General features: G+C 45.7%; 1 protein-coding gene across 2 annotated transcripts in view; it reads left to right on the top strand.

Annotated features, from left to right (window-relative positions):
* The window catches only part of LOC135470589 (mediator of DNA damage checkpoint protein 1-like), a 35019-nt gene that overhangs the window by 17975 nt on the left and 2440 nt on the right, over positions 1 to 14604 (top strand). For both annotated transcript variants that reach the window (XM_064749620.1, XM_064749619.1), the window contains 9 exons: positions 904 to 1044; positions 1735 to 2011; positions 5070 to 7027; positions 7811 to 7981; positions 8567 to 8635; positions 10968 to 11067; positions 12051 to 12206; positions 13060 to 13085; positions 13501 to 13661. In XM_064749620.1, coding sequence (XP_064605690.1) covers positions 904 to 1044; positions 1735 to 2011; positions 5070 to 7027; positions 7811 to 7981; positions 8567 to 8635; positions 10968 to 11067; positions 12051 to 12206; positions 13060 to 13085; positions 13501 to 13661 — 3059 coding nt within the window. The remainder of the gene's footprint in view (positions 1 to 903; positions 1045 to 1734; positions 2012 to 5069; positions 7028 to 7810; positions 7982 to 8566; positions 8636 to 10967; positions 11068 to 12050; positions 12207 to 13059; positions 13086 to 13500; positions 13662 to 14604) is intronic.

The raw sequence follows: 14604 nt of genomic DNA, 5'->3' as shown, positions 1-14604 counted from the left end.
AAGAATTACAGTAATAACTTTGTAGACAGACAGCAAAGTAAAAATTACTCATATTCCTGAATACTTATTGTCACATGTCTAACGCTTGTCCCCTCAGGTTGTTCCTGAATACCTGGTGTCACATGTCTAACGCTTGTCCCCTCAGGTTGTTCCTGACAGCTGTGAATCACTCATATTCCCCTGAATACCTGGTGTCACATGTCTAACGCTTGTCCCCTCAGGTTGTTCCTGACAGCTGTGAATCACTCATATTCCCCTGAATACCTGGTGTCACATGTCTAACGCTTGTCCCCTCAGGTTGTTCCTGACAGCTGTGAATCACTCATATTCCCCTGAATACCTGGTGTCACATGTCTAACGCTTGTCCCCTCAGGTTGTTCCTGACAGCTGTGAATCACTCATATTCCCCTGAATACCTGGTGTCGCATGTCTAACGCTTGTCCCCTCAGGTTGTTCCTGACAGCTGTGAATTACTCATATTCCTGAATACCTGGTGTCACATGTCTAACGCTTGTCCCCTCAGGTTGTTCCTGAATACCTGGTGTCACATGTCTAATGCTTGTCCCCTCAGGTTGTTCCTGAATGCCTGGTGTCACATGTCTAACGCTTGTCCCCTCAGGTTATTCCTGAATACCCGGTGTCATCTAACGCTTGTCCCCTCAGGTTGTTCCTGAATACCTGGTGTCACATGTCTAACGCTTGTCCCCTCAGGTTATTCCTGAATACCTGGTGTCACATGTCTAACGCTTGTCCCCTCAGGTTGTTCCTGAATACCTGGTGTCACATGTCTAACGCTTGTCCCCTCAGGTTATTCCTGAATACCTGGTGTCACATGTCTAACGCTTGTCCCCTCAGGTTGTTCCTGAATACCTGGTGTCACATGTCTAACGCTTGTCCCCTCAGGTTGTTCCTGACAGCTGTGAATCAGAAGACAACACCCCGTCTGCCATACCCCTTCCTGCAACGACCCCACTCAAACCAGCACTGGCCAGTCCCAAGAAAAACAGGACCCCCTCACCCAAGAAGGTGGTGTTTGTTGGTGTGGTAAGTGGTGGAGCCTAGTGATCATAACATACAGTAGCCTTGTGGTTAGACGGCTGGTTACTGTGCCAGGGTTCGCTGGTTCAACCCTCAAGGTGGGTCACATTCAAGATGGCTTACTTCAGGCAATCCAGTTTCCTCCACATATAAACTGTACTTCTGTTGTTAAATGACAGATTCTAAAGGTCGGCTTCAAACCACAATGAAATAAATAAGTAGACATCCAAGACTTCCACTTCCACTTCCACTTGTGTCTTTCCACTCAGTGTTTGGAGTCATACATGATATCTCTGGCCTCAGTAGTGATACTTCAGTAAGACACGTAGTTATTTTTATAGCTGTCACCTTTGACATCACAGTTACAGCCTACTTAAATTCCAGATTGATCTCTTCTTCTTCGGTCCTTAAAAAAACTAGTTTAATGTTAGTTTTACACCTTCGGTAAGAAAGTTGAAAAGCTTTTTTTTTTGGACTTTTCGGTGTCAGGACACATACTGAACTGTTAAAATATAAAAACCAGCCATTTCATTTATCCTTTCACATTAAAGGCATATATCAGTTTTAAAACTGGTTGATACTGTTGTTCATTTGTGTGCAAGTTTGTTTTATTCTGGAGGGTTAATTTGGTTTGAGTGAGGTCATTCAGTGACTTGGTGATACATTTGATGGCTGTGTTCTCCTGCTTGCTTTCAGTCACAATCCTCAAGTGAATTGTCACAGGAAACAAAAGCAACTTCTGGAGAAAATGAAATTAGGGTACAATCAGAAAGTGAAAGTAATGAAGTGCCTGTGGTGTCAGTGGTGGAAGCTGAAGACGGGAAGCCCAAACTGCCAGCCAGACGAGGAAGGGGAGGGAAGTCTGCACCCAAACCAGCCATGAAAGCTGATAAGGACACAACTAAGCCTGGTAGAGGCAGGAAGATGAGGAAGAGTGCAGGTGCTTGTGTTAGCAATGAGGAGAAGATTGTGGGTAAGACACACAGTCAAGCCACTGGGGTTACAAATAAACTGTGTGCAATAACAGCAACTTGGTGAAAAATTTGGGAGACATAGTTGCGACCACGCTGTGTTGAATTGTGTGTATAATGAAGCATGTTGTGTTCAGAAAGAGGTACAGTATAGTAAAGAGAGATGTTTGGACTGGAACTCCAGACATTAGCCATATTGGTGGTCTTGGAGGTATCACTTGCCTTCTGCCAATGTGTTGTAAGGATTAATCCTGCTCTGCCCATGAAAATCTGTATCACATAAATGTACTTGTTAAAACTGGAAGGTTTACTTTGAGCACTGACAACAGGCATGTAAGTCCTTCAGAAGAGTCCGGTCCTGCCAGCTCTGTGGGTCCTTCAGAAGAGTCCAGTCCTGTTAGCTCTGTCGGTCCGTCAGAAGAGTCTGTTCCTGCCAGCTCTGTCGGTCCTTCAGAAGAGTCCGGTCCTGCCAGCTCTGTGTGTCCTTCAGAAGGGTCTGGTTCTGCCGGCTCTGTGGATCCTTCAGAAGAGTCTGGTCCTGCCAGCTCTGGCGGTCCTTCAAAAGAGTCCCGTCCTGTTAGCTCTGTGGCTCCTTCAGAAGAGTCCAGTCCTGTTAGCTCCTTCGGTCCTTCAGAAGAATCTGGTCCTGCCAGCTCTGTCGGTCCTTCAGAAGAGCCCGGTCCTGCCAGCTCTGTGGGTCCTTCAGAACAGCCCGGACCTTCCAGCTCTGTCGGTTCTTCAGAACAGCCCGGTCCTGCCAGGTCTGTGGGTTCTTCAGAAGAGTCTGGTCCTGCCAGCTCTGTGGGTCCCTCAGAAGAGTCCAGTCCTGTTAGCTCCTTCGGTCCTTCAGAAGAATCTGGTCCTGCCAGCTCTGTGTGTCCTTCAGAAGAGTCCGGTCCTGCCAGCTCTGTGGCTCCTTCAGAAGAGTCCAGTCCTGTTAGCTCCTTCGGTCCTTCAGAAGAATCTGGTCCTGCCAGCTCTGTGGGTCCTTCAGAAGAGCCTGGTCCTGCCAGCTCTGTCGGTCCTTCAGAAGAATCTGGTCCTGCCAGGTCTGTGGGTTCTTCAGAAGAGTCCGGTCCTGCCTGCTCTGGCGGTCCTTCAGAAGAGTCCAGTTCTGCCAGCTCTGACGGTCCTTCAGAAGAGTCCAGTTCTGCCAGCTCTGTGGGTCCTTCAGAAGAATCCGGTCCTGCCAGCTCTGTGGGTTCTTCAGAAAGGTCTGGTTCTGCCGGCTCTGTGGGTCCTTCCGAAGAGTCCGGTCCTGCCAGCTCTGTGGGTCCTTCAGAAGAGTCCAGTCCTGTTAGCTCCTTCGGTCCTTCAGAAGAATCTGGTCCTGCCAGCTCTGTCGGTCCTTCAGAAGAGCCCGGTCCTGCCAGCTCTGTCGGTCCTTCAGAAGAATATGGTCCTGCCAGGTCTGTGGGTTCTTCAGAAGAGTCCGGTCCTGCCAGCTCTGGCGGTCCTTCAGAAGAGTCCGGTTCTACCAGCTCTGTGGGTCCTTCAGAAGAGTCCGGTCCTGCCAGCTCTGTCGGTCCTTCAGAAGAGCCCGGTCCTGCCAGCTCTGGCGGTCCTTCAGAAGAGTCCGGTTCTACCAGCTCTGTGGGTCCTTCAGAAGAGTCCGGACCTGCCAGCTCTGTCGGTCCTTCAGAAGAGTCCGGTTCTACCAGCTCTGTGGGTCCTTCAGAAGAGTCCGGTCCTGCCAGCTCTGTGGGTCCTTCAGAAGAGTCCGGTCCTGCCAGCTCTGTGGGTTTTTCAGAAGAGTCTGGTTCTGCCGGCTCTGTCGGTCCTTCAGAAGAGTCCGGTCCTGCCAGCTCTGTGGGTTCTTCAGAAGGGTCTGGTCCTGTTAGCTCCTTCGGTCCTTCAGAACAGCCCGGTCCTGCCAGCTCTGTCAGTCCTTCAGAACATCCCGGTCCTGCCAGCTCTGGCGGTCCTTCAGAAGAGTCCGGTCCTGCCAGCTCTGACGGTCCTTCAGAACAGCCCGGTCCTGCCAGCTCCTTGGGTCCTTCAGAAGGGTCTGGTTCTGCCGGCTCTGTGGATCCTTCAGAAGAGTCCGGTTCTGTTAACTCCTTCGGTCCTTCAGAAGGGTCTGGTTCTGCCGGCTCTGTAAGGAGCCACAGGCATTATCAACAGCATCAGGATGTGAAATTCTATGACCAAGATTTGCTTTTATCAGCTTGTACAACAGGCTTCCTCTCCAGCCATACGTGGAAAAGTTTGGCAACAACCTGCAGATGGTTGTGGGATTCCCTTAGGGGCTCCGCCTAGTTTCCTCCGATCATGTTTGCTGGTACCTGCCAGGATAGCACAATTGGTAGAGCGTCCGCTTCGGGAGTGGTAGATCCAAGATCAATCCTGAGTTGAGTCACACCTAAGACTTTAAAAGAGGAAGTTGTAACTTCCGCGCTTGGCGTTCAGTATGAAGGGGATAGTGCAGCGACTGGTTGACCCCTATCAGTATGATGGCTCGGGCGGGGCGGCTTGCTTGCCTTCGATAAGTCCTCTCAGTGAAGCAGCACTAGATAAAAGAGCCGTGGAAATCCGTCCTGCAACAAGGTGGCACATTACATACACCCTAAGGATTCCTTCATCGTCATATGACTGAAAAGTTGTTGAGTACGACGTTAAACCGCAAGCACTCTCTCACTCACTCACATTGCTGGTCTCCGTCGTAGAAGTGAAATATTCTTGAGTATGGCGTAAAAAACTAGTCAAATAAATAAATAAATAAGTAAATAAAGTATGCTAGTACACTCAGCCAGATATTAAATCTTTTGGTAGCTTTCCACACTCAACCTCACTTCTCCAGGTACTTTAAGCTATTCAAGAGCCTAGCATAAAACACCAGTCAAATAAATAAACAAATAAATAAATATAACAGCATAGCTTCGCTCGTGCTGACTTCTGTATTTACCTAAAACTGTGTGACAGGTTAAGATTTGAGTCTGATTGTTGCTCCAGATTCCAACTGATAGTTTCAGCAGATAGCAGAACTGGTGTTAATATCCCGTTAAGATTAACAGGTATGAATCACAGTTATACTGACAGTAGCCTGTGTGTTGATTGCAGAAGATGTTCCAAGTGGTCAAGCTGTCTTAGAGGAAACTGGTACAACCTCAGAGCCAGCCCTACCTCCTAGGCGACGTGGAAGACGGGCCAAAAAATCGAGTAACATTACACAGGCAGTAAAAACTGAGCAACCTGCTCAAAATGAGGAGCAAGAGCCCACCACAAGCATTGCTGTTGTGCAAGCTGTTCAAAGTGAGGAGCAAGTGCCAGCTGATAATCATAGTGAGCAGTCAGAATCTGTTTTAAAGGACAGTGAGGAAGATGGAGATTTCATGGACAGTAAGAATCAAACACCTGTCACAAGGAAAAAAGTAGAGAAAGTACAAAGCACACGAAGGAGCAGGCAAAGCACTTGTGGTAGAGTTAATGTGAACAACATGTCTCAGACAGAGAGTACAGGTAGCTCAGGTGAGACTCCGGTTGTGAACAATGATGGTGGTGAGGATTTCCATGCACCTGCCAGGAGAGGCAAAGGTAAGAAACTCCCTGGGAAACTCGCTAGAGCTAAGACTCGTTTGAAAGGTAATCAGGGTGAACATAGTACTGACACTGAAAACTCTGCTGGTGAGAATAATGGTGCTGAGGTGTTTAAGGAGCCTGCGGCCTCCAGCAGAAGAAGGAGTCGGTCTAAGGCTAGTGAGAGTGAGGATGAGAATGCCTCTCAGGTGAGGACTTCAGGAAGGCGGGTGGCAGGTGAGAATGAGAATGCCCCTCAGGTGAGGACTTCAGGAAGGAGTGGGCAGGTTGTGAAGGCGGAGCAGGGATCAGATGATGGTGCAGGTGCCGATTCTGTTATACACGCAAAAGCTACTAGTTGTGGCGTTAAGGCTCAGCTGAGAAATTCCAGTGCGGAAAGTGAAGCTGAGGTGTGTGAGCCACAGGGGAAGAGAAGCAGAGGCAAGGGCTCCACAGGGGATAAGGAAACAGAGGCGACTGGGGAGGCCACACCTATGAGAACAGATAGATGGGGACATGCCAGCACACAGCCCTCGCAGTCCTCCCAGTCCAGGAGGTCCAGGAAAGCTGAGGTAACCACGAAATCTGAGGCACCTACAGACGAAGACTCAGCAGAAAAGGAAGAGAAAGCAACAGTGGAGATGACGACAACGACATCAAGACGAGGACGTGCTAGCACACAGCTGGCTCAGTCCAGGAGATGCAGGACAAGTGAGGTGACCGTGAAATCTGAGGCACCTACAGACGAAGACTCGGCAGAAAAGGAAGAGAAAGCAACAGTGGAGATGACGACAACGACATCAAGACGAGGACGTGCTAGCACACAGCTGGCTCAGTCCAGGAGATGCAGGACAAGTGAGGTGACCGAGAAATCTGAGGCACCTACAGACGAAGACTCAGCAGAAAAGGAAGAGAAAGCAACAGTGGAGATGACGACAACGACATCAAGACGAGGACGTGCTAGCACACAGCTGGCTCGGTCCAGGAGATGCAGGACAAGTGAGGTGACCGAGAAATCTGAGGCACCTACAGACGAAGACTCAGCAAAAAAGGAAGAGAAAGCAACAGTGGAGATGACGACAACGACATCAAGACGAGGACGTGCTAGCACACAGCCGGCTCGGTCCAGGAGATGCAGGACAAGTGAGGTGACCGAGAAATCTGAGGCACCTTCAGACGAAGACACAGCAGAGAAGCAGGGGGAACCAACAGCTAAGACAACATCAAGACGAGGACGTGCTAGCACACAGCCGGCTCGGTCCAGGAGATGCAGGACAAGTGAGGTGACTGAGAAATCTGAGGCACCTATCGTTGAGGAGAAGTCAACTGTGGAGACGACAAGACGGGGCAGTAAGAAGGATACAGAAGCAGAACTTACCAGTATGAGGCCTCCTGCTCAACGGCCAACACAGAGGCTGGCCTCTACAGAAAACAGTGATACTACTCAAGCTGAAGGAGACAGTGAAACCTCAAGCAGGAAGGGACGCAGGTCAGCAGTTAAGGTAAGATCCAGGTGTATTTTCTTTTGTAACTCTCAAGTTAGTTGGTCAAAAGTGTATTAAAGAACACTTCAGACTCAAATCTTAATAACATTGAAACTTTTTTGTTTAGTCTATCACCCAGGAACTTCTCACCACTGTGATCACTGGGAGTTCAAGTCCAGCTCATGCTGACTTCCTCTCTGGTCGTGTGTGGGAAAGTCTGCAAGCAACCTGCAGATGATTGTGGGTTTCCTCATAGCCATGCCTGGTTTTCTCTCGATGCTGGCCATTTCATAGAAGTAAAATATACTTGAGTATACCACCCCAATCAAATAAATAAATGAATGAATTTTAGTTCAGACTAAAATGATCACCAGGGTCATATCCTCATGAACCTTGACATTGGTTTATAACAAGCCCATTCCAAAACAAGAAAGTCTGACAATTTACTGCTGAGTGGCTTTTGCAACTGTTTTTGTTTTGTTCCACACCAGACCTTTTAATCTATAAACATACCTGTAACCAGCAGACAGTTATAGTGCTACAGTTGATAGTTTACTGTTATAGAAATTAACAAATAAATAACAACAATCTCAATTCCGATCTCTGTTCAGAAAGTGTATTGACTTTAATCATGTAATTTGAGAATTGGTACTTCATGACAGCACGCACAGCAGTGACATTCAGTGATAGAATCGTAAAAATAAATGGTAGAAATACAATGTTCCTTGGTAAAGTTTTAAACACAACTGAAATAAATAAATAAAAAAGGAGCCAATCTTCAATATTTTATTTTCCTAACAGTCTACCCCTACCAACGCCAAACATCGTAAATTATCATCGTCATCATCGTTAACCTCCAGTCCTGATGACCCAGTCACGGATATGGCCAGCCCACGGAGCTCTCGCCGCAAGTCTGTGGGTCCCAAACCCAAGGTGGCCTTCACAGGAGTGGTGGATGAACACGGGCAAAAGGTGTGTTTACAGGTGTATGGTAGCATGTACGGTGGGGGAACAGTAACCCACAAGCCTCTCACCAGTGTCATCACCGTGAGTTCAGGTCCTGAGCACACTGACTTCCTCTCCGTTCTTGGGAAGCTCTGCCAGAAACCTGCGGATAGGCGTGGTTTCCCCCCTGGCTCTTGGCACAAAACACAGATCAAATAAATACATGCAACAAGATTTGGTCATTTGAAAATAATGAAGTTTCACACTTGAATTTTAATTATTTTACAATCAGATGATTTTTGCCCTGATTCAGGGGATAATTTTGATAAATTTTTATCAAATCCTTTGTTTCTTATTCGATAGGAGTCATGAAGTTTAATAGGCTGCTTATCCAAATGCATGTGCATGGCATGAGTTCAAAACAAAGTAGTGTCATTGTTAAGAACTGATTTATTAGATGTCCAAGGAAACAATTCCTGAGTACGGCATAAAACCCCAATCAATTAAATCAAGGGAACAATGACATATCAGCACAGTGTATATGGCAAGAATGATCTGTAAGACTTTTACTTACAGTATATTTAATAGTTGTTTATACTCTTACCATTTCAGATCACTAAGGACTTGGGAGGAGAGCTTGTTAGCAGTGTGTATGAATGCACCCACTTGGTCACTGACAAGGTAAGGTGGGCTCTGTATCTGTCCATCAGAGGTAGTCAGCAGTGTGTAAGACTGCACCCACTTGGTCACTGACAGGTAAGGTGTGCCCTGTGGCTATCCATCAGAGCTAGTCAGCAGTGGGTATGACTGCACCCACTTGGCCACTGACAGGTCAGGTGGGCTCTGTATCTGTCCATCAGAGGTAGTCTGCAGTGTGTATGACTGCACCCACTTGGTCACTGACAGGTAAGGTGTACCCTGTGGCTGTCCATCAGAGCTAGTCAGCAATGGGTATGACTGCACCCACTTGGTCACTGACAGGTAAGGTGTACCCTGTGGCTATCCATCAGAGCTAGTCAGCAGTGGGTATGACTGCACCCACTTGGTCACTGACAGGTAAGGTGTACCCTGTAGTTGTCCATCAGAGCTAGTCAGCAGTGTGTATGACTGCACCCACTTGGTCACTGACAGGTAAGGTGTACCCTGTGGTTGTCCATCAGAGCTAGTCAGCAGTGTGTATGACTGCACCGACGTGGTCACTGACAGGTAAGGTGGGCTCTGTATCTGGCCATCAGAGGTAGTCAGCAAAGTGTATGACTGCACCCACTTGATCACTGACAGGTAAGGTGTACCCTGTGGCTGTCCATCAGAGCTAGTCAACAGTGTGTATGACTGCACTCACTTGGTCACTGACAGGTAAGGTGGGCTCTGTATCTGGTCATCTGGCCATCTGTGGCTGTCCATCAGAGCTAGTCAGCAATGTGTATGACTGCACCCACCTGGTCACTGACAGGTAAGGTGGGCTCTGTATCTGGCCATCAGAGGTAGTCAGCAAAGTGTATGACTGCACCCACTTGATCACTGACAGGTAAGGTGTACCCTGTGGCTGTCCATCAGAGCTAGTCAACAGTGTGTATGACTGCACCGACGTGGTCACTGACAGGTAAGGTGTACCCTGTAGATGTCCATCAGAGGTAGTCAGCAAAGTGTATGACTGCACCCACTTGGTCACTGACTGGTAAGGTGTACCCTGTGGTTGTCCATCAGAGCTAGTCAGCAGTGTATGACTACACCCACTTGGTCACTGACAGGTAAGGTATGCCCTGGGGTTGTCCTTCAGAGCTAATCAGCAGTGTGGAAGACTACACCCACTTTGTCACTGACAGGTCAGGAGTGCCCTCTGGCTGTCCATCTCATACATGTGTGAAATATCCAGGTAGTACACGCTCATTACCAGTGTTGACTGGCCTAGCTCATTTTATGCCACACTTCTGCTGAAATGATGGATATGAATATTTACTTTTTTATTTATTTATTTGATTGGTGTTTTACGTCATATTCGAGAATATTTCACTTATATGACAGCAGCCAGCATTATAGTTGGAAGAAATTGGGCACAGCCCGTGGGAGACCCATGACCATCCGCAGGGTGCTGCCAGACCGTCTCACGTACGGCTGGAGAGGTAGCCAGCATGAGCTGGACTTGATGAATATTTACAATGATCTCTTCAAATGTGTTCTATCTCAGCCTAACTTTTAGGAACAGCTACCAGGGGGTTGATTATTGTAGGAGACCACTTTATTTAGGCAGTGCTGAAGTTCAGATTGAATCATCACAGAAAAGAAAGTATGTTCTCAGCTTGGGTCCAGCCTACTAAAACTGCCTTGGTGTTAGTAACGTGTTATTCTAAACTAAGAAGAGAACTGTTTTTAGAATCAGAGAAAACAAGGTCTACAAAAGAGATTACTGGTAGAGGGTTGTTTTAAGTACAAATTTGCCCTTGATGTACTTTAATTAGGTAAGTAGTTCGTCATGTACATCATTGTTAGATTAAATACTAAAGGCAATTTACAGCCTGTTTAGAGTGAGTGTCGTAGGGCATGGTACATCTGTTACTGTAATATTTGGAGTCATTGTTTGTAGAGCATGGTACTTCTGTTATTGTGATATTTGGAGTGAATGTTTGTAGAGCATGGTACATCTGTTACTGTGATATTTGGAGTGAATGTTTGTAGAGCATGGTACATCTGGTATTGTGATATTTGGAGTGAATGTTTGTAGAGCATGGTACATCTGTTATTGTGATATTTGGAGTGAATGTTTGTAAAGCATGGTACATCTGTTATTGTGATATTTGGAGTGAATGTTTGTAGAGCATGGGGCCGTAAGTGGGAAGGTCTGGGAGGAGAGGTTTCTTCTCACCATAATGCTGGCCGCCGTTGTATATTTACAACACCAGTCAAGTAGATAAATAAATTGTGATAGTAACATGTAACAAAGGATTCAGGAACATGTTGGGAGAGCATCTTTATGACACAATGATGTTATGATTGTTGGTGTTTTCTATGTCAGGTACGAAGGACTGTAAAGTTTCTGTGTTGCCTGGCCAGGGGTCTACCGATCGTTCTACCACAGTGGCTTGATTGCTGTAAGGATGCTGGTGTCTTCATTGGTAAGCAGAGTGTTAGAGTTTATGTTTATGGGAGAGTTAAAGAAGATAAATTCAGGATGTTTGTGTTAAAATTACAAATAATCGAGACTCATGTTATTGTGAGAATATCACTTAAAACAGTTTGCCTCACTTGTCATGAAATGACTGCTCCTATTGTTCAGGGGCCACTTCACAAAACTTAATTATATGTTGTAAATTAAAGCAGAAGAAAACTTATATTACAAACAAATACTATTGAAAAGAGTATGCATTTCATCGCAGGTGCATGCCATAAGAAAACCCTAATGTGTACCTCAAGATGATAAATTATAAATAAAGTTGGTGCCAAATATTCGCTGTGGGCGACTCCATTTTGCCTAAAAACTAGTCCTGAAGTCTTGTGTGTTAGGAGGATAATTTCCATCGGAAACCGCTTTAGTGCATTTCCTACATTTCCGGTAGAACTCTTCCCCCCAGAAGCTAGCGAACAGTACAGTTCGTTTTCCGCTTCACGATCAGGAAACCAGAATGTTGGACGTAGGTTCCAAGTTTAGATGAACAAGCCGGCAGTTTTAAAGACTTATTGAGAGGCAATGCACCCCAGCATAAATTACAGGGTGTTAAAGATGGAGGACGAGATGGACTCGGCCATTTATGCCAGCTTTGCCATATTCAGGCTTTACGTGTATGGTGAGGAAAAATGGCAAAATTATGCAGCAGGCACCACCAGAAAGAAAAAAAATGTGCTCTTTTCAACCCTTAGTTTCATGTTTTTAAGTTTTCTTCTCCTTGAAGGCACTTTTGTCAGCCCTTGATTTTTGAGATAAGTTTCAAAATTTGATTTACGAAGTTTTGTGAAGTAGCCCTTCGGTGATATGTTCTGAAAAGTGAGAGAAGGTTCCCAAGTGTGTACCAGTGTGTAATAATTATGTATATCAATACTCACAGCCAGGTGGTTGTTACCAATCAAAGTGGCTACATTATGGTTGTTGTCGTTGTTTCAGATCCAAGTGACTATATCATACAGGACAAGACCAGTGAGAAGCAGTACAAGTTCAGTCTGCGCAGCTCCATACAGAAGGCCAGTGAAGCATGTCTGTTGTCAGGCTTCAGAGTCCATGTGACCAAGTCTGTCAGGCCAGACCCTCCTCAGATGAGAGGTGAGGGGCTGAGCAACTTCTGCCAGCCATACTTTAATGGCCATGTCTTCTTACTTTGTGTGTAGTAGGGAAGTTTGAGGTGGAACATGATCCAGGACCTGCAGGGCTTATCTGCAATATGTCTGGTTAGGTGTTTAGGTCATTCGAACGCATGCTGATGTGACTATCATTCTGGCGGAACCAAAAATACTAGCAACGCGTTAGTCATATTTTGAAATAAACAAACAGATGATCCCTCTGTGTCTATTCATTTTGTTGATAGTTTAGGTCATACTTAAATATTTTTGACTTTCGAAGACGTGGTCAGATACATATACGGGACCTGGCTAAATGTAAAAACCCTGTAGAAGTTGGATTAGAATCTGTGACACCAGTCTTTCAGAAGCAGCCTTTACTTCCCCTGTGTCACAAGTTACCATTATAGTTTGTGAAGGTTTCAAGTTGATCACAGGTAGATTACAGTTCTTCTGTATTTTGGGTTTTTTTGGATAGTTCATCCAGTTCAATAGCTGTGCATTTTGTGAAACAATTAAATTATACTAGGATAAGTGTTACTAATACCATATGCAGTTTTTTTTTTTAACTTTTTGACAATGCGGAAGCTGTGATTTCCAGTGCAGCTCATGCTGGGATCCTCTCCAGCTGTATGTGGGAAGGTCCCTCAGCAATCTGTGGATGGTCGTGGTTTCCTCCCACCATAATGCTGGACGCCATTGTACAAGTGAAATATTTTTGAGTAGAGCATAAAACACCAATAAAATAAATAAATGAAAAACTTTGAGCCTCTCTTAAAATAAGTTGCTTATTTTATACCCTTTATGATGTGACATGTTTCCACTGTTCTCCTCCGCAGATATCATTCAGTGTGCTGGTGCTGAGGTAAGAATTACCATGCTTTAAAACGTTCAGATCAATTTCCTTCAGTAAATCATTTGTGATTTCAAAATAACATCATCATTCTCATTGAATGGGCCTGGTTAAGTGCAGTAGTTTCTTCCAAGCTTTGCTCTTTTTCTCCAAGCCCTGCCCAGGTTTCTCTGGTCACTCCTCTTGGCATCTTCTGGGATGAGCTGAGTTTCTTCTAGGCTGAGCTCTGTCTCCTCTGAACTGAGCTCAGATTCTGCTAGGCTCTGCTCAGTTTCCAGTGGGTACTGCGTAGTTTCCTCTTGGTTCTATGTTTCCACTGGGCTGTCAGCTTCCTCCGTCCTATGCTTGGTTTCCTGCATGCTCTGTTTAGTTCCTCATGGTTTGTGGTGAATGATGAGTTTGTGTTGATTTCCCTCTTTATCTCCAGTATTTGGGGAAAATGCCCAATGAGCCAGGAGAACATGTGGTGGTGGTATCATGTGAGGAGGACAAGGGGGTGTGTCAGTCAGCGCTGGAGGCCGGCGTCACTGTGGTCTCCTCTGAGTTTCTCTTCACAGGAATTCTCAAGCAGGAAATCCTCATAGACAAATATCCTTTTTGTGGTGCTGTTACCATTTCAGAGAGGTGTCATTGCTTCACACTGCTCTGACAATATTCTGTGTTTTATATAATAGTTCGTCAAATATAGACTATTTGTATGGGGGTCAGCATTACTTGGTCTTGTCTTATGGCAGCATTTAGGGGGTGTCCTGTGTGGTGCCCGTCTTCTACAACTGGAACAGGTGTCTTGCCTGGTGTCCGTGTTCTATAACTGGAACAGTTGTTTTGTCTAATGTCAGTGTACTGTGACTGGAACAGGTGTCCTGTCTGGTGTCAGTGTACTGTGACTGGGTGGGATGTCATGTTTGGTATCAGTGTACTGTCATTACTGTGACTGGGTGGGGTGTCATATCTGGTGTCTTTGGAATTATTTTAAACTGATTGAGACTTTTTCCAATCTGACAAGGAAAGGTAGCTTGAAGACTTGGTTAAACCATCATTCCCTGGTCAAAAGGAGGCTCTAACTGACTTATTGCTGTGTGATTATTTATTTATTTATTTATTTTTTTATTGAATTGGTGTTTTACACCGTACTCAAGAATATTCCACTAATAGGACTGCAACCAGAACTATGGTGGGAAGAAACCGGACAGAATCTGGGGAAAACACACAACCATCAGCAGGTTGCTGGAAGACTTCCTCTCATACAAGTGGTGTGGAAGAGTACATGAGCTAGATTTGCGACCAGATTGGTTCAATAGCATTAACACGCTAACCTCTTGTCCATGGAGACCCTCCACTGCAGGTTACAGTCATGACGTTTACTTGGCTTATGTGGTTTCCTCCCACTATAAATTTGAGTGACATTGCATATACGCCTTTCAGTGGCATTTAGAAGTTGAGCTGGATAACATAACAAATATTTGGATCATATCCTTTATTTATTCAGAAGTTCTCAGTATTTGAATAAATGGAAGTAGAGGCAAAATAC

Source organism: Liolophura sinensis, chromosome 7 (assembly GCF_032854445.1).
Source record: "Liolophura sinensis isolate JHLJ2023 chromosome 7, CUHK_Ljap_v2, whole genome shotgun sequence".
Taxonomy (NCBI): domain Eukaryota; kingdom Metazoa; phylum Mollusca; class Polyplacophora; order Chitonida; family Chitonidae; genus Liolophura; species Liolophura sinensis.
Note: the sequence above shows the minus strand (reverse complement) of the source record. Positions and strands in the feature narration are given on the sequence as shown.